The sequence below is a fragment of the Mustela erminea genome, chromosome 1 (genome assembly GCF_009829155.1).
Source record: "Mustela erminea isolate mMusErm1 chromosome 1, mMusErm1.Pri, whole genome shotgun sequence".
Classification (NCBI taxonomy): Eukaryota; Metazoa; Chordata; class Mammalia; order Carnivora; family Mustelidae; genus Mustela; species Mustela erminea.
Window position 1 is genome coordinate 67,575,509 of NC_045614.1, and position 19,952 is coordinate 67,595,460.

The 19,952-nt window shown below is 40.2% G+C and overlaps 1 protein-coding gene across 6 annotated transcripts in view; it reads left to right on the top strand.

The window, feature by feature from the left end:
- FBXL2 (F-box and leucine rich repeat protein 2) overlaps positions 1-19,952 on the top strand; it is a 151,834-nt gene that overhangs the window by 112,620 nt on the left and 19,262 nt on the right. For 4 of the 6 annotated variants that reach the window (XM_032303064.1, XM_032303197.1, XM_032303268.1 and 1 more), the window contains 8 exons: positions 3,076-3,144; positions 3,245-3,340; positions 3,537-3,663; positions 3,805-3,879; positions 6,352-6,482; positions 8,000-8,060; positions 8,857-8,901; positions 9,483-9,539. In XM_032303064.1, the coding sequence (XP_032158955.1) occupies positions 3,076-3,144; positions 3,245-3,340; positions 3,537-3,663; positions 3,805-3,879; positions 6,352-6,482; positions 8,000-8,060; positions 8,857-8,901; positions 9,483-9,539 (661 nt within the window). Of the gene's footprint in view, positions 1-3,075; positions 3,145-3,225; positions 3,341-3,536; positions 3,664-3,804; positions 3,880-6,351; positions 6,483-7,999; positions 8,061-8,856; positions 8,902-9,482; positions 9,540-19,952 lie in introns of all 6 variants that reach the window. The other 2 variants (XM_032303321.1, XM_032303395.1) reach the window with 1 other exon arrangement.

The window sequence follows — 19,952 nt, forward strand, 5'->3', positions numbered from 1 at the left end:
CTCCCTCTCTCACTGTGTCTCTGTCAAATAAATAAAAATCTTTCAAAAAAGTTTTTTGAAAAATATTTTTGCTTAATATAGAATTCTGTTGACAGTTTTTTCAGTATTTTAAAGATGCTTCTCCTTGGTTTTCTTGTTGTTGGCTTTCTTTCTTTCTTTCTTTTTTTTAACCAATGAGAAATCTGTTACCCTTATTCTTCTTTCTCTGTACATAATGTATCTTTTTCTCTGGCTGCTTTTAAGATTTTTCTGTCACTGGTTTTGACCAATTCAGTTATGATATGCCTTGATGTATTTTTCTTCATATTCCTTATACTTGGAATTCTTTGTCTTGGATTTGTAGGTTTATAGTTTTCATAAACTTTGGAAAAATTTGGGCCATTACTTCAAATATTCTACCTGATCCCACCCCTGCCCAAACTCCTGTTCCTTGTCACATGTATAGTAGATTGTTTATAGTAGATTGTTTGAAGCTGTCCCACAGCTCATTTATGGTGTTCTTTTTTCTTTTCTTTTTTTTTTCTTCCTTATTTTCTTTCCATGTTTCATTTTGGATAGTTTCTATTGCTATGTTTTCAAGTTCACTAATCTGTTCTTCCAAAATGTCTTATCTGCTATTAGTCCCATCCTGAAAATTTTTATCTTAGCCATTTCCTAAAAGTTTAATTTGGGTCTTTAAAAATAACTCTAATGTCTCTACATAACACATTTAATAATCATAACATGTTTAATCTTTGTGTAACTTCATAGAACTATCTTCTACAGAACACAGTTATAATAACTTTTAATGTCTTTGTCTACTATTTCTAATATTTGTGTCCATTTTGGGTCAGCTTTGGTTGATTTTTTTTAAGGTTTTACTTACTTACTTACTTAAGGTTTTATTTACTTATTTACTTAACACAGAGAGAAAGAGAGCACAAGCAGGGGGAGCAGCAGGCAAAGGGAGAGGGAGAAGCAGGCTCTGTGCCGAGCAGGGAGCCTGATGAGGGGCTTGATCCCAGGACCCAGGGATCATGACCTGAGCTGAAGGCAAACACCCAAACAACTGAGCCATCCAGGCGCCCCACTTTGGTTGATTTTTCTCCTCATCATGGATATGTTTTCCTTCTTTGAATGCATGCCAATTTTTTTCTCAATGCCAAACATTCTGAATTTTATTTTGGGTGCAAAACATTTTTTTATTCCTATAGATATTATTGAGTTTTATTCTGGACACAGTTGAATTATTTGGACATAGTTCCTTTCAAATCTTTTTCTTCTTTAAATTTGTTAATTTGGACCAAAGCCATGTTTAGTTGAGCGTTAGTTGTACACCTGATGCAAGGTGCTTGTTAGTGCTCTACACAGTACCCCACAAATTGAGACTTTTTCACTGTTGATTTATGGGAATGGGCACTTTTCTGGCTATGGGTGAGCTCTGACTGTTGTTTCTTCTAATGCTTTTTGCTGATTCTTTCCCTGGCTTTGGGTAGTTTCCCTATATGCATGCCCTGATTAGTACTCTACTGAATTCTTGAGAGGAACACTCTGAAGTTCTCTGTGCTCCAGTACTCTTCTCTGATAACTCTAATGACCTTGGTCAGATTATGGCTCCATATCTTCAATTCCACCAGCCTCCAGGTCAGTTCCATAGCACCATACCAGGATAGAAGGAGCAGATAAGAGTGACACAGTTTGAGACCAGGTTTTGGAGACTGCATGGAAGAATCGGGGTTCAACACTAAAAATACATTGAAGCTGTATTTCAGGAAGAGTCAGTCCTTGCTGAATATTTTAAGGAATAAGTGCTAAGGGATGTTTAATTGTCTGCTTTTGGCCCTTCTGCCAACCCACAAATTATTGAGGAAGTTGCTCTTCATGACTCAGTATCCTCACCAGAAAGTGGATGGTTCTTCATACTGATCAACTACTGATCCTATCAGTGGCCAAAGATAGTTTCTTCAGAAAGGCTCTTGAATAACCAAATGACAGCATGGCACAATACAAGAAAGATTCAGTCCCCTTGCTTCCAATTGATTTTTCTTTTTTTTTTTTTTTTAAGATTTTATTTATTTATTTGGCAGAGAGAGATCACAAGTAGGCAGAGAGGCAGGCAGAGAGAGAGAGAGGAGGAAGCAGGTTCCCTGCTGAGCAGAGATCCCGATGCGGGACTCGATCCCAGGACCCTGAGATCATGACCTGAGCCGAAGGCAGCGGCTTAACCCACTGAGCCACCCAGGCGCCCCCCAATTGATTTTTCTATAGAGAGGAAGGAACAAGGAGCCAGGCCTCCTTTCTAAGATGTTCACCAGGGTGTGGGTTGAAGGAACATTATGACTGATACGTAGTTGGTCTTGGGCTTTGTTTCGCAAAGTGTAGTTCCCAGGTAGCAGCAATGGCATCACTTGTGAATTTTTTAGAAATGCAGACCATCAGTTTGTCAAGCTGTACCATTAGAATCTACACTGGGGATGCCTGGGTGGCTCAGTGGGTTAGAGCCTCTGCCTTCAGCGTGGGTCATGATCTCAGGGTCCTGGGATCAAGCCCCACGTCGGGCTCTGTGCTCAGCAGGGAGCCTACTCCCCCACCCTCTGCCTACTTGTGATCTCTGTCAAATAAATAAAATCTTTAAAAAAAAAAGAATCTGCACTGTGGGGGTGCCTGGGTGGCTCAGTGGGTTAAAGCCTCTGCCTTCAGCTCGGGTCATGATCCCAGGGTCCTGGGATCGAGCCCCGCATTGGGCTCTCTGCTCTGCAGGGAGCCTGCTTCCTCCTCTCTCTCTCTTTCTCTGCCTGCCTCTCTGCCTACTTGTGATCTCTGTCAAATAAAAATAAAATCTTAAAAAAAAAATCTGCACGATGACAAGAATCCCAGCTGTTTCATGTGCATATTAAAGTTTGAGGAGCACCAGCACCTATGATTAAAAATAACTTATTGTACACTTGAAATTTGTCGAGACTAAATCTCATGTTAAGTGTTCTTTCCACAGTAAACTAAAATGTACAAGTTTGAGGAACACTGTTTTAAATGTGAATGGTGACACATGCCCTCTAGTGGCTGACCAGGGAGCTTTAAAATGTTTTCTCTTTTTAGGACCTTTGCACAGAACTGCAGAAACATTGAACATTTAAACCTCAATGGGTGCACCAAAATCACTGACAGGTAAGGAATGAGAATGAGTTTGGAGACTAATTGACCATCAGGAGAGTGAGGGGAGAGAAACATGGTTGAAAATATCTTTAGTGTGTCTGCTCTTTTCCAGCACATGTTATAGCCTTAGCAGATTCTGTTCCAAGCTGAAACATCTAGATCTGACCTCCTGCGTGTCCATTACAAACAGCTCCTTAAAGGGGATCAGGTAAGAGTACCTGTTGTTAGAAGAAACACCTAAACCTAAGAGCATCCTGGCGCGCCTGAAACTTTCTAATGATCCCACTGGAACAACAAAGAGGTCTTCTCTATCCTTAATTGTTTGTGAGTTACTTAACTCAGACTTGGTAATGAACTATCTGTAGGATAGATTGCACATGTGTGACCGTTTCTTGTTCTCTCAGTGAGGGCTGCCGAAACCTGGAATACCTGAACCTCTCTTGGTGTGACCAGATCACAAAGGATGGCATTGAGGCACTGGTGCGAGGTTGTCGAGGCCTGAAAGCCCTGCTCCTGAGAGGCTGCACACAGGTACCAAGGGCTTGGTTGAGGTTTGTTTCTCTAACATGAGGTGTGGGCACTTCATTAGAGAACTTGCTGTTGCATTTGTCTTGGTTTGCCACTATTCCCTCACCTGGTTCCATCCCCCTTTTGTTCTCTCTGTCCACTCAGTTAGAAGATGAAGCTCTGAAACACATTCAGAATTACTGCCATGAGCTTGTGAGCCTCAACTTACAGTCCTGCTCAGTAAGTAACACACTTTTCCTGGGAGTGTCCTCCTGTGCCACGTTCCCTGAGTCTCCTGTGGGCCCCACTTTGAAGCCCCCAGGCAGGAGGGATGGTCACCACACCCTATTTTCTTATTCTGTGTCCTCATACGATTTGTCAGTTTGCCACAAGATGAAAGAATAACAGTCTAAACAAGGTGGCCCATACAAAGCCACTTATATTTCCCCCTAAAAATAACATAAATTGATGTCTTTGTTTATTTTATGATAGGAATGCTATGAACTAGTCACTAAGCTGAACAAATTCATACAAGGTCTCAGTGTCTTTTATTTTTTCTTGCAAGCTGGGGATAATGACAGTGGACAAAATGAAATGATGGATGTGAAAATGCTTTGAAACATAAAGGATGTATTCAAGAGCAAGGTGTAATTTTCATCATGACATTAACATGTGAAAAACGATTATTCCGTCCTCACTGCCATTGTCAGTATTGATCCTTGAAGAGAATGCTTGCTACATCCTCCTGGGCTTCTCAAGGGGGACATAAATTTTGAGAAATGTAAGAGAAAGCTTTGCAGTTGGTATTCAGTGAATGAGTCATATGTCTTTAGAATCCTTGATGGTGGAAGATAGAACAGAAACTGTCATCTGGACAAATGGTACTGTTCAATATTATGGTACTCTTCATTATTAGGATCTTGTAGTGAGAGCACCCACAGACAACTTAAAGTAGAATATAAATGTGCAAGCCAGGGGCGCCTGGGTGACTCAGTCTGTTGAGCGTCTGACTCTTGGTTTCAGCTCAGGACATGATGTCATGGGTCATGATCTCATGGGTTGTGGGACTGGGCCCTCTGCTGGTCTGCTTGAGGCTTCTCTCCCTCCTCCTCCCTCCCAGCACTCTCTCTCTCTCTGTCCATCTTTAAAATGGATAAATAAATCTTTTTTAAAAAATGCAAGTCATTTAACAATAATTTAGTGGTATATTTCATTTGCTATTTTCTAAAACATTTGAGGAAATATTATAAATATATACATATATGGGACCCCTGGGTGGCTTAATCAGTTAAGCGGCTGCCTTTGGGTCAGGTCATGTTCCCAGGGTTCTAGGATGGAGTTCTGCATCGGGCTCTCTGCTCAGCAGGGAGTCTGCTTCTCCCTCTCCCTCCATCTGCCCCTCTGCCTGCTTGTGCTCTCTCTCTGTAAAATAGATAAATAAAATATTTAAAATATATATATGCATATGATTTATATGGCAGATATTTAAAGCATTAATCTGTAGAAATTCAACCAAAAATTATGATGTCACTTAACCAGGCAAGTCTTTTTTTTTTTTTTAAGATTTTATTTATTTATTTGACAGGGAGATATCACAAGTAGACAGAGAGGCAGGCAGAGAGAGAGGAGGAAGCAGGCTCGCCGCTGAGCAGAGAGCCCGATGCGGAACTCGATTCCAGGACCCTGGGATCATAACCTGAGCCGAAGGCAGAGGTTTTAACCCACTGAGCCACCCAGGTGCCCCTAACCAGGCAAATCTTATGAGCTCTTTATTTAATCTGATTTTTAAGTTTATGAATTTTTCCTGAAAGAAAAAAATCAAATGAACTCTGAGGAGGGGGATGAAATTTTTTAAAAATTCACTTTTGGCAGGATACCTGGGTGGCCCAGTCAGTTGAGCATCTGACTCAATTTCAGCTCAGGTCATGATCCCTGGGTCCTGGGATAGAGCCCTATGTCAGGCTCTGTGCTCAACAGGGAGTCTGCTTGAGGACTCTTTCCCTGTCTCTCTTCTCTGCACTTACTCCTGTTTGTGCACTCTATCTCTCTCTCTCTCTCTCTCTCTCCATCTTTTTTAAAAAATTCATTCTGGGGCATCTGGGTAGCTCAGTGGGTTAAGCCTCTGCCTTCAGCTCAGTTCATGATCTCAAGGTCCTGGGATCGAGCCCTGCATCAGGCTCTCTGCTCAGTGGGGAGCCTGCTTCCCCCTCTTTCTTTGCCTGCTGCTCTGCCTACTTGTGATCTCTCTCTCTCTCTCTCTCTGTGTCAAACAAATAAAATCTTTTTGAAAAAAAATTTCATTCTGGGGTGCCTGGGTGGCTCAGTGGATTAAGCCTCTGCCTTTGGCTCAGGTCATGATTTCATGGTCTTGGGATTGAACCCCGCATCAGGCTCTCTGCTCATCAGGGAGCCTACTTCCCCCCACCTCTGCCTGCCTCTTTGCCTGCTTGTGATCTCTCTCTCTCTCTCTCTCTCTGTGTGTCAAATAAATAAAATTTTTTTTAAAAAATTTTCTCTGTTAGTAGTGCTACAATATTTTTAAACTGTACAGAGATAACAAATACATGTCAACCCTGTACTTCATCTTGTTTTTATTAAATTATTAGGATAAAATGCTGGTATTTGGCAGCCCAACTAATTGAGCAGCAGTAGATCCTATTTTTCAGTATTGTTGGTGCCTTCTGATGTTCCTTCCTATTTGGACTTCCCCAGCGCATTACAGATGAAGGTGTCGTGCAGATATGCAGGGGCTGCCATCGGCTACAGGCTCTGTGCCTTTCTGGCTGCAGCAACCTCACGGATGCCTCTCTCACGGCCCTGGCTTTGAACTGCCCAAGACTTCAGTAAGTGCACCATGCTTTTGCTTTGTAGCTCAGAGCTTGCTGGACTGACCAGGAGGGTTTCCTTCAGGAAGGGAAAGGCTTACCAGCAGGTGGGTAGGTAGTAATAGAGGTGGTGGCAGTGGTTGGGTTATTGTTGGCTTTTATCAGATGGGTTGGGGTAGAACAATACGTAATCTGGTTTATTTAGGGATGTATGGGAAGAGTAGATGGGTACTGAACTGTATACACCACCAGAGAACCTGAACTATAATTTCTTGGTGGACTTGACACGTGTGCCCACCTGATTTGCCTCATCCTGTTATAGCTTTGACCTCAGAGTGATCTGATAGGGTCAGAATGACAGCCTCACATCCCAGTGTTACCAGATTCTCCCCTAAACCAGATGCTAAATGGACAGAAGATGGGGAGGGGATCACAGTCAACTTATTTCTCACCTTTCCTAGAAGAAGAAAGTTTTGTTTTAACAAATAAAGATTGATTTTCTCCAATAACATTATGAATAGTAAAACTTTAACTATGGCAACTTTAACTAAGTACTAATCATAGTTCACATCAGTTAAACTCATTTAGGTTCCAGGCTCTGTGCTGGGCAATTTTATAAGCATTATCTCATTTAGTCCTCTCCACTTCTCTAGGAGATATGCAGTCATTCTCACTTGTTTTTCAGATGAGAAACTTGGAGTCAAAGAAAATCACATAATCTACCCTGGGTCATATGAGAAGGAAGTAAAACTAGAGTTTGAACTTGAATCGTTGTTCAAAACCAGAAATCTTAGCCCTTGTACAAAAGACAGAAGAAAGAAACTTATTTTGTTGTTTACTTCTCAGTGAAACTGATCAGTTTCTCATGCTTATACCAGTTTCACATCTTTTATTGATTATCTATTGCTGTCCTTTGCCCATTTTTCTTACTGTTTCATTGGGGATGATTCTAGACAATTTTGATATTTCTGAGTAGTAGAAGGAATGTGGGTGATCAAAACTGGTCAGAAAGGTGGTCAAAACTACTGCTACAGGGGCGCATTTAACTTTAAAATGTTATTTCTCCATCCCTACTAAGCATGGGCATTGAGAATTAACTCACATTTTTCATTGGCTACAAATTTTTTAAATTCCTTTTAGGGTAACTGGGAATTTCACTTTAAATACAATATATATAAAGATCGTTTTGTTAAGTAAAAGCTCATTTTAATTGTGTTTAAGAGCCAACAAATATTGGAATAATATTATTTGAAAATAGCAACAGTAGCAATGTCCTGGAATTGTGGGAAGATTCCTGGGTTTTCTCCCTGAATTTGGGCTGGAACTGTGGGACTTAGGGCAGGTTACACTTTCCCCTAAGTCTTCTTCCCCTCATCTGTCCTGTGGGACAGCATTTGCATTTACTGTCCTCAGGACTATTCCAGAAGCAGAGGTGTGTCAGAATGCAGAATAACCTCAAGAGTGTCCTTCATAAAGTGTGTATTTCTATTGTTAACCAGTCACTGCCTTTTCCTCCCACGCACTCTGTATCCCAGGATTTTGGAGGCTGCCCGATGTTCCCATTTGACTGATGCAGGCTTTACACTTTTAGCTCGGGTAAGCCAGAGGTTTCAAAAAACAAAACCAAACTATAATTTACCTCTCTTATTTCAAAATAACTTGCTGTGGTTTTAAAGTGTGCAAAAATTGTATACCTTTAGAAAGGACAGGTACCAAGTAGTCTAGGGTCCTCAGGATACGTTTTCCCATTTTCCCCAGAATGCTAAGGTGGTCCTGTAGGGGGTTCTGGAGCAGGTCTAAACCTCACTCTCATTTGGTCAGGCACAACAAGAGGAATTTCCTCCCTGGCGGGACATGCCCTTCCTCATTCAAACCCTGACTCAGTCTCTCAGTAGCTTCCCCAACTGAGCTGTTATCTGCCTATGCTCCTTCTTCCACATCACCCTGCAGATGCTGACCATCATGGGGGTTTGTCTTTTCTGCAGCTGGGAACCCATGACCTTCTGGGGATGGTGATACTCTTCCTCTACCCTAACCCTCACCTGCCCAAACTGTGCCTGAGCACCCCACCCCCATGCTTTCCCAAGCCTGTTCTATGGCTAAAATTTACAGGATGATATCCATAGCCACTGGGAAGGTGGGGGCCACTACCTTTCCAGGTGAGAGAAGGATTGTAGCCCAGGGTGGCCACATTCCCATTGCCAAAGGGAATGTGATTCAAAAAGCACCTGCTCAGAAGTGCTGGCCCACTGGGTCACTTTAGGAACATACTCCTAAAGGGAAGAGAACAAGGATACTGGGCCAGTACTCAGAGGGATACAGCAAGCCAGCCATGTTGCCCTGACCACTGACCACATGGTGGTGGGGGGGGGTGTCTTATGGACTTTTCCAGAATTGCCATGACCTGGAGAAGATGGATCTTGAAGAATGCATCCTGGTAAGTAGACTCCTGACAAGTCCTACAGGGCTGCCCCTCAGACCTGAGAGACAACCAGGCATAGCCAGAGACCCCAGATGACTGTTGTCTGGACCCTCCTCATCCCAGCATGTCAGGAATTGGGACCCCCATAAGGGCTAGGGTAGTGGGATGCATGAACTTTGGGCTCTTCTCAGCCATCAGAGCTATAGCTGAGAAGTTCAGGGTAGCTCCAGTTTTTGCCAAATATTAAAAAACAAAACAAAACAAAACAAAAAACCTTCCACAGAACTGAAGGGAGAAATAAGTTTGCATGTCCAGTGTTGAGGTGACTACAGAGGAGAATCCTGGGGACCCTCTTTACCTACTCCTTCTTTGTCCCCTGTCCCTGGGCCCCCTTGGAGCACCAGAGGAGAGACCAAGAACGGCTTTGTGTCTACAAGATTTGAGGTTGTTGGGAAGAGAAGGGCTCCCAGCGTGAATGTGTTTGGGATGAGTTTTTAATTGTTTTACACCTTTTGATTCTTATGTTCAGGAGAAACCAAACTTAGGTATTAAGTTCTGGTGTGGAAGCCACATTGACACAGCTTGTTTCCCTCCAGATCACCGACAGCACACTCATCCAGCTCTCTGTCCACTGTCCTAAACTGCAAGCCCTGGTGAGTCTGAGTTTTTCCTGACATTCTTCACCGCTTAGGGATGAAAGAACTCTCCCTCCACAGCAAGAATCTGTGTGGTTTTCCTTTTTGTAAAGGTATCATCATTCCTGGTTTCAAAGATCTATTAGTTGGGCTAAGTTGGGAGGCAGGTTATCTAAATGTTACTGGTTTCATCTTAGGATATGAACCTATAATAGAGACCCATGTCCTTACTACTATGTTCTTGTCCACTGTGTCAGCTGTGTCAGAGAGAGTGAAACTTAGCATGTTACAATGATAAAATCTAAACAAGGATCCTTTTCGGTATGCCAGTTTTAAACTTGTAGGATGTATCTTCAGCAGGTTCTGCTGATTCTGAAACTTGCTTTGTTTCCTGGTTTCCTTTTCAATACCAGAGCCAATTTTGGTGAGCTTTTAAAAATCTTATTATGCAAAAAAAAAAAAAAACCTTATTATGCAACTCATTTGTCCTGGAAGCTATCCAAGAAGAATTTTAGCAGTTTGTGATATTAAAGAATAAGGAATATAGCCCAAAAGGAAATCCCCATGACTGTCTTCATTGCTAGAGAGTTTTATCTTTCATCATGATTTATCAAAACTCAGTGATATTGTGTAAGGAGCCTAGGCCATCAGGTGTCTAGTCAGTCACTGTCCTTTCAGAATGACAAGTATACAGGTTACCTAACTGGTAGAAAGCTGCTCTTGATGATATGAGACAATTTTGTTATCAAACCACTACTCAACTGGGACACAAGAGGAAAAATAGGGACTCAAGACTTGGTAACATTTAGATGAATATTTCATCCATTTTAAAATGAAACATTGAACACCTTGGAAAATAACAATGTGAAGTAGAATGTATGTTCATTTTTCAGTGTCACCCCCACAGTCTGACCAGCATCTCCTGTCTTTCCCAGTTACTCCATCTGTCACTGAATTGCAACCAAGACTGAACCTAAATGGGTCCCTTTGAACTCACCATCTTTTCATTGTCAATCCCCATTTGATGTCTCTTCCCCTTTCCCACTCAGCCTAAATTGTGTGGTCAATTATTAACTCATTTCCTTGATCCTCAAGATTTTCCTTCTTCAGTTAGCTCAGCGGCATGCCGTTCTGTTTAACTGTCAGCTGCTGAGCCATTCTTGAAGTAGGAACAAGAGTGCAGTAGAGAAGGGCTCAATGGCATTTTTTAATGGAGGAAACAGCACATATTCTTAGATTGACAGAAGCCATGGCTGGGTTTCAGAGTGAGGGAGGAGAGGAGATGAGGCTGAATAGGAAGCAGGACCAAAGCCTCATAGCCCCTGCTAAGGAGAATAGACCTGCTCCTCTCAACTGTCTCTGTGAGCCTTACCAAGGTGACATGAAAAGCTGAGATGGGGCAAACAGTCTGAAGGGCCAGTGTTCTGTGGCACACCTGAAAGAGCAGCCTGGCCCATATTTTGTTCCCGAATTGGAGACCCTGCTTTATTCATTTCTTCTAATTTTCTCAGCTTAGAATATTGAGATTCACTAGATTCTTTTGACTACTTCTAGAATTTTATAAGCAGAACAATTCCATGCTCACATGGGGACCTACAAATCCTGTACCAGCTGCTGAGACTAAACCCCATATCCAGTTTACAGTAGCCTCCCATAGCTAAGACTTTTAAGTTTATCCTCACTAACATCTTGTCCTCTGATTTGGGTGCATACAAATTTATGACTGTTATATCTTCCTGAAGAATTGACATTTTTGTCATTATTAAACGTTCTTCTTTATCACTGATAAAACTCTTTGTCTTGAAGTCTACTTTATCTGGTGTTAATATTAGTCTTTTTATGCTTATTTTTGCATACATATCATTTTTCTTCAACTTATTTATGTTTTTATATATAAAGGCTATCTTTTATGCAGTCTGATAAACTCTCTTTTAATCAAAATGTTTAGTCATTTGTATTTAATGTAATATTGATACAGTTGGGTGTTTTCTCCTTTTTGTTTTCCGTTCTCTGCTCCTTCTTTCTCACCTTCTTTTTGAGTTAACTAAATATTCATTTTAACTGCATTTTAATTTGTCTGTTGGTGTTTTTAGTCATATCTCTATGCCTTGATTTTTTTAGTGCTTGCACTAATAGCCAAGGAAGCTTTCTTCAGTGGGAATTTAGGGGTAGTCTAGGATTGGAATTTAGACTGTCAATACCCAAAAGACAGAGATGGGATCTTCCCTCTTTACCAGTAGCACCTTGCAGAAGGCTTAGCCAGAGAAGTCACTTCCAGTCCTCTTTGGGGATAAAGTGGGGTGTAAACAAGCCAGCCCAAATCTGAGAAAGTCAGACACAGAAATTGTTGTGTGAGTAATGAGGGTGATCCCTACAACTGTGGTGCTTCAGATCCGAAGGATTGCAGCCCTTTTCAGGAGACTGCCAGCAGTTCCCTAGCCATACTAGAACCCCACCATGAGAAGCTGCTGTTTTGGAAGAAGTTTCCTGCACTCAGGAATCCTAAACCTCCCCAAGTTTGCTCTACCCATAGTATCAAGCAACCTTGTCATGGCAGCATGACCAGCTTCTTCAGTTTCACACCACCAAACTCAGGGAGGAAAGGAGGATGGAAAGAATTCTTGATGTTGAAACAGATCTCAGGGGAAGATTCTGGGCCCTGGAGAAGAGGAGAATGTCTGGATTACTCAGGGCATGGCCCATCCTAATTTTAACAGATAAGTGGCTTGAATTTTTTTCTTTTTAACATTTCAGTTTGAATTCCATTAAGTCCCTGGCTTTTGGAGGGGAGCACTGCCCAGAATATGGGACACACACCCTCATACAAACACACTTCTGAATCCTAGGAGACCCCTAGCAGCCTAGTAGAAATGGAAGAAAGGGGAGTAAGGAAAAACAAGTCTGAGTGCTGTCATGTCAGCCTCCTATCTCTGCTATAAGTGAACTTCCTTGGCTTTAAAAATAGCAATAATAAGTCCTTCCTTATCAATAATCACTCTAAATGTAAATGGATTAAATTCCCCCAATCAAAAGACATAGAAGGGCCAAATGGATAAAAAACCATGACCCAGCTATATGGCTAGACCTAAAACAATTTAACTTTTAGAGCTGGAAAGAAACAAACCAAGCCCAGAGTTAGCAGAAAGAAGAAAATAACAAAAATTAAAGCAGATATAAATTTAAAAATAGAAAATAGAAAAAAATGAAATAGTTTTTTTAACAAATAAAATTGACAAACCCTTAGAATAACTATGGAAAAAAGGAGAAGACAAGTAAATTCAGAAACAAAAGAAGAGATATTACAATTATGACATCAGTAAAATGAATTAAATATGAACAGTTATATGCCAACAAACAATAATCTAGAACAAATGAATGAATTCCTAGAAACATATAACCTAGTAAAAGTAAATCATAGAAAAATGGGAATCCTAATCAGACACATAACCAGTATGGGGGTTAAAACAGTCATCAAGAACCCCCTAACGGGGGTGCCTGGGTGGCTCAGTGGGTTAAAGCCTCTGCCTTCGGCTCAGGTCATGATCCCAGGGTACTGGGATCGAGCCCCGCATCGGGCTGTCTGCTCCGCGGAGAGCCTGCTTCCTCCCCTCTCTCTTTCTGCCTGCCTCTCTGCCTACTTGTGATCTCTGTCTGTCAAATAAATAAAATCTTTATTAAAAAAAAAAAAAAAAAAGAACCCCCTAACGAAGACAAGTCTGGGACCAGATAGCTTCTCTGGTGAATTCTACCAAACATTTAAAGAGGAATTAGTACCAGCCCTTCTCAGATTTTTCCCCAAAAATTGAAACAGTAAGAACACTTCCAAACTTATTTTATAGGCCAGCATTACTTTGGTACCAAAACCAGACAAAGACACCACTAGGAAAGAAAATGATTGGTCAGTACCCCTCATGAATATAGATGGGTACATGCTCAGTAATTTACCAGCAAACTGAATCCAACAGCACATCAATGGAATAAAAGGTAAAATCACAAGATCATCTCAGCAGATGCATATAAAGCATTTGATGAGGGGTGTCTGGGTAGCTCAGTTGATAAGCGTCTGCCTTTGGTTCAGGTCATGATCCCAGGGTCCTGGGATAGAGCCCCACATTGGGTTCCCTACTCAGCGGGAAGTCTGCTTCTCCCTCTCCCACTGCCCCTGCTTGTGTTCCACCTCTCTCTCTCTCTCTCTCTCTCTGTCAAATAAATAAAAATCTTTATTTAAAAAAATTTGATGAAATTCTACACCTTTGCATTATAAAAACTCTCAACAAACTAGGAAAAGAAGATCAAGAATGAGACAAGGGTGCCCACTTGCACCATTTGTATTTAACATAGTACTAGAAGTCCTAGCCAGACAGATTAGATAATAAAAAGAGATAAAAGACATCCACATTGGAAAGAGAGAAGTAAATTTATCCTTGTTTGCAAACAACTTGGTTGTTAAGAGTAGAAAATCCCAAAGAGTCCATTTTAAAAACTTAACTAGTAAATAAATTCATTGAAGTTGCAGGATACAAAATTAACATATGAAATTTGGTTGCATTTTTATACATTAATAATGGACTATTCAAAAAGGGAATTAGGAAAAATTCAGTTTACAGTAACATCAAAAAGAATAAAATACAGTCATCTGGGTGGCTCAGTTAGTGTCTGCCTTCCACTCAGGTCATGACCCCATGGTCCTAGGATTAAGCCCCAGGGTAGGCTCTCTGCTCAGTGGGGAGCCTGCTTCTCCCTCTCTCTCTACCTGCCATTCACCCTGCTTGTGCTTGCACACATTCTCTCTCTGTCAAATAAATAAAAATCTTTTTAAAAAAGTAAATACTTAAGAATAAACTTAACTGGGGCACCTGGGTGGCTCAGTGGGTTAAAGCCTCTGCCTTAGGCTCAGGTCATGATCCCAGGGTCCTGGAATCGAGCCCCACATTGGGCTCTCTACTCAGTGGGGAGCCTGCTTCCTCCTCTCTCTCTCTGCTTGCCTCTCTGCCTACTTGTGATCTGTCAAATAAACAAATAAAAATCTTAAAAAAAAAAAAAAAGAATAAACTTAACTAAGGAGATGAAGGACTTGTATACTGAAAACCACAAAACACTGATGAAAGAAGTGAAATAAGTGGAAGGACATCCCATGTTCCTGGATTAGAGGTGTTAATATTATTAAAATGCCCATACTGGGGCACCTGAGTGGCTCAGTGGGTTAAAGCCTCTACCTTCGGCTCAAGTCGTGATCCCAGGGTCCTGGGATCAAGCCCCACATTGGGCTGTCTGCTCAGCAGAGAGCCTGCTTCCTCCTCTCTCTCTGTCTGCTTCTCTGCCCACTTGTGAACTCTGTCTGTCAAATAAATAAGTAAAATCTTTTTTAAAAAATGCCCATACTACCCAAAGCAATCTACAGATTTATTGCAGTACCTATCAAAATTTCAAAAATATTTTTTACAGAAATAGAGTGATGCTACAATTCATATGGAGCCACAGAAGATTCTGAATAGCTAGTCCTGAGAAGGAACAAAGCTGGAGGCTTCACACTTCCTAATTTCAAGTTATATTTTGAAGGTGTTGTAATCACAACGATATGGTACTGGTACAAACACCAACATGTAGACCAGTGGAGCAGAATAGAGAGCCCAGAAATTAATCCATGTGTATATGGTCAGTAGGTTTTCAAGAATTTAAATCAGCACCTTGAAGGGAGATTAGCACTCTCATTTTCACTGTAGCACTATTCATAACAGCTAAGATATGGAAACAACCTAAATGTTCATCCTCAGATGAACTGATACATAAAATGTATTCCGTACATGGAATACCATTCAACCTGAAAGAGAAGGAAATTCTGCAATATATGACAACATGGATGAACCAGGACATTATGCTAGGTGAAATAAGCCAGGCACAGAAAGACAAGTACTGCATTATTCCATTTATAGGAAGTATCTAAAATAGTCAAATTTATAAAATCAAAGTCTGGATAGGTGGTTACTGGGGAGTGTGGGGAGTTATCAACTGGCGTAAAGCTTTTGTTGAGTAAGATGAATAAGGTCTAAAGAACTTCTGTAAAATATTGCACCTATAGTCAAAAATAACATACACTTAAAATGTGTTGGAAGGATAGAGCACATGTGCTTTTAGCACAGTAAAATCTAAAAAAAAAAAATTACTGTATAACAGTTATATGAGGGTATTACAGTAGTCAAATTCATAGAAACAAAATGGTGGTTGCAAGGGGCTGGAGGCAGGGACATGGGGAGTGCTTTTTAATGGGTATAGAGTTTCAATTTTGCAAAATGAATAAGTTCGGAAGATCCATTGCACAATAATGTAAGATACATTAACACTATTGAACTGTATACTTTAAAATGGTAAAGATGATAAATTTTAAGTTAGTGGTTTTTCCCACAATTAGAAGTTTTAAAGAAAAAATAGAAATGAATAAAAAAAGATCCCAAGACATTAGGAAGAAAGAAAAATGGAAAGAACAGGAAAAATGTATAAATAAAACATTTTTCCTCTGAGTTTTCTAAGTTTTATTTGATGAAGCAAAAATTATGACATTGGTATGGTTCTCAGGGTATATAGAGGAAGTAATTAAGACAGCATATTGTAGGGGTACCTGGCTGACTCAGTGGTGCATGCAACTCTTGATCTTAGGGTTGTGAGTGCAAGCCCCACATTGGGCATAGAGTTCACTTAAAAAAAAAAAAAAAAAAAAATATATATATATATATATATATATATATATATATATATATATAAAATGAGGATGGGTGAAAGGACTTTTTAAATGGAGGTAAATCAGGGCAAACAGAAACTAAAAGAATTTGCCATCACCAAACCATCCCTATAAGAAATATTGAAAGGAGTTCTCTAAGCAAAGAGAGAGACTAAAGGTAACATAGACTAGAAAGGAACAGGAACAATATACAGTAGCAGTAACCTTCTAGGCAATACATTGGGACTAAATTCATATCTTTAAATAGTTACCTTGAATGTAAATGGGATAAACGCCCCAATCAAAAGACACAGGGCATCAGATTGGATAAAAAAACAAGACTCATCGATATACTGTCTGTAAGAGACTCATTATAGACCCAAAGACACCTCCAGATTTAAAGTGAGGGGGTGGTAAATGATTTACCTTGCTAATGAACATAAAAAGAAAATGGGGTGGCAATCCTTATATCAGGCAAATTAGATTTTAAGCCAAAGACTATAATAAGAGGTAAGGAAGGACACTATACCAATACTTAAAGGGTCTATCCAACAAGAAGATCTAACAATTGTAAATATTTATATGCCCCTAACAGAGGAGCAGCCAATTATATAAGCCAATTAATAACAATCAAAGAACCATATCAACAATAAGACAATAATACTGGGGACGTTAACAACCCCTTCACTGAAATGGAGAGATCATCTAAGCGGAAGATCGGGAAGGAAAAAAGGGCTTTAAATGACACACTGGACCAGATGGAGATCACAGATATATTCAGAAGTTTCCATCCCAAAGCAACAGAATACACATTCTTCTCTAGTGCTCATGGAATATTCTCCAGAATATGGAACATTCTCCAGAATAGAACACATTGTGGGTCACAAATCGGGTCTCAACCAGTACCAAAAGATCAGGATCATTCCCTGCATATTTTCAGAACACAATGCTCTGAAGCTAGAACTCAATCACAAGAGGCAAGTTGGAAAGAACTCAAATACATGGAGGCTAAAGAATGAAGGGGTCAACTAGGCAATTAAAGAAGAATTTTTAAAATTCATGGAAAAAATGAAAATGAAAACACAACAGTTCAAAATCTATGGGATGCAGCAAAGGTGGTCCATAGAGGAAGGTAGACAGCAATACAAACTTTTCTTAAGAAACAAGAAAGGTCTCAAATACACAACTGAACCTCACACCTAAAGGAGCTGGAGAAAGAACAGCAAATAAAGCTAAACCCAGCAGAAGAAGAGAAATAATACAAGTTAGAGCAGAAATCAATGAAATAGGAACCAAAAGAATAATAGAACAGATCAATGAAATAGAAGCTGGTTCTTTGAAAGAATTAACGAAATTGATAAGCTCCTGCCCAAACTTGTCAAAAAGAAAAGAGAAAGGACCCCAACGAATAAAATCATGAATGAAAGAGGAGAGATCACAACCAACACCAAAGAAATACAATTATAAGAACATATTATGAGCAACTATATGCCAACAAATTAAACAATCTGGAAGAAATGGATGCATTCCTAGAGACATATAAACTACCAAAACTGAACCAGGAAGAAATAAAAAACCTGAACAGACCCATAACCAGTAAGGAGATTGAAGCAGTCATCAAAAATCTCCTAACAAACAAGAGCCCAGGGCCAGGCAGCTTCCCAGGGGAATTCTTCCAAACATTTAAGGAAAAATTAATACCTTTCTCCTGAAACTGTTGCAAAAAGTAGAAATGGAAGGAAAACTTCCAAACTCATTTTGTGAGGCCAGCATTATCTTGATCCCAAAACCAGACAACAACCCCATCAAAAAGGAGAATTATAGACCAATATCCCTGATGAACACAGATGCAAAAATGCTCACCAAAATACTAGCTAAAGGATCCAAGAGTGCATTAAAAAGGATTATTCACCACAACCAAGTAGGACTTATTCCTGGGCTACAAGATTGGTTCATTATCTGCAAATCAGTGTGGTATACCACATTAGTAAAAGAAAGAACAAGAACCATATGATACTCTCAATAGATGCAGAAAAAGCATTTGACAAAGTACCGTTTCCTTTCCTGATTAAAGCTCTTCACATTGTAGGGAAAAGAGGGCACATACCTCAATATCAAAAAATCATCTATGAAAAACCCACAACAAATATCATTCTGAATGGGGAAAAACTGAGAGCTTTTCCCCTAAGGTAAGGAACACGGCAGGGCTGTCCACTATCACCACTGCTATTCAACATAGTACTGGAAGTCCTAGCCTCAGCAATCAGACAACAAAAAGTAATAAAAGGCATCGGAATTGGCAAAGAAGAAGTTTAACTTGCACTGTTTGCAGATGATATGATATTATATGTGGAAAACCCAAAAGACTCTACCCCAAAACTGCTAGAACTCATACAGGAATTCAGTAACGTGGCAGGATATAAATCAGTTGCATTTCTATACACTGACAGCAAGACAGAAGAAAGAGAAATTAAGGAGTCAATCTCATTTACAGTTGCACCCAAAACCATAAGATACCTAGGAAAAATCTAACCAAAGAGGCAAAGAATCGGTACTCAGAAATCTATAGAATACTCATGAATGAAATTGATGAAGACACAAAGAAATGGAAAAACATTCCATGCTCATGGATTGGAAGAACAAATATTGTGAAAATGTCTATGCTACCTAAAGCAATCTACACATTTAATGCACTCCCTGTCAAAATACCATCAACTTTTTTCACAGAAGTGGAACAAATAATCCTAAAATTTGTATGGAACCAGAAAAGACCCCAAGTAGCCAGAGGAATGTTGAAAAAGAAAACCAAAGCTGGTGTCATCACAATTCCGGACTTAAAGCTGTACTACAAAGCTGTAATCATCAAGACAGTATGGCACTGGCACAAAAACAGACACACAGTTCAGTGGAACAGAGAGCCCAGAAATGGACCCTCAACTCTATGGTCAACTAGTCTTCAACAAAGCAGGAGAGAATGTCCAGTGGAAAAAAGTCACTTCCACAAATGGTGTTGGGAAAATCAGACAGCCACATGCAGAAGAATGAAACTGGACCATTTCCTTATACCACACAAAAAAGTAAACTCAAAATGGATGAAAGACCTAAGTGTGAGACAGGAATCCATCAAAATCCTTGAGGAAAACACAGGCGGCAACCTTTTCAGCCTCAGCCACAGCAATTTCTTCTTGGATATATCACCAAAGGCAAAGTAAACAAGTGTAAAAATGAACTATTGAGACTTCATCAAGATCAAAAGCTTTTGCACAGCAAAGGAAACAGTCAACAAAACCAAAAGACACTGATAGAATGAGAGAAGATATTTGCAAATAACCTGTCAGATAAAGGGCTAGTATCCAAAATATATAAAGAACTTATCAAGCTCAACACCCAAAGAACAAATAATACAATCAAGAAATGGGCAAAAGACATGAGCAGACATTTCTGCAAAGAAGACATCCAGATGGCCAATAGACACATGAAAAAGTGCTCCACATCAGTTGGCATCAGGGAAAGACAAATCAAAACCTCAATGAGATACCACCTCACACCAGTTAGAATGGCTAAAATTAACAAGTCAGGAATTGACAGATATTGGCGAGGATGAAGAGAAAGGAGAACCCTCCTACATTGTTGGTGGGAATGCAAGCTAGTGTAGCCACTCTGGAAAACAAGAGATTCCTCAAAAAATTGAAAATAGAGATACCCTACGACCCAGC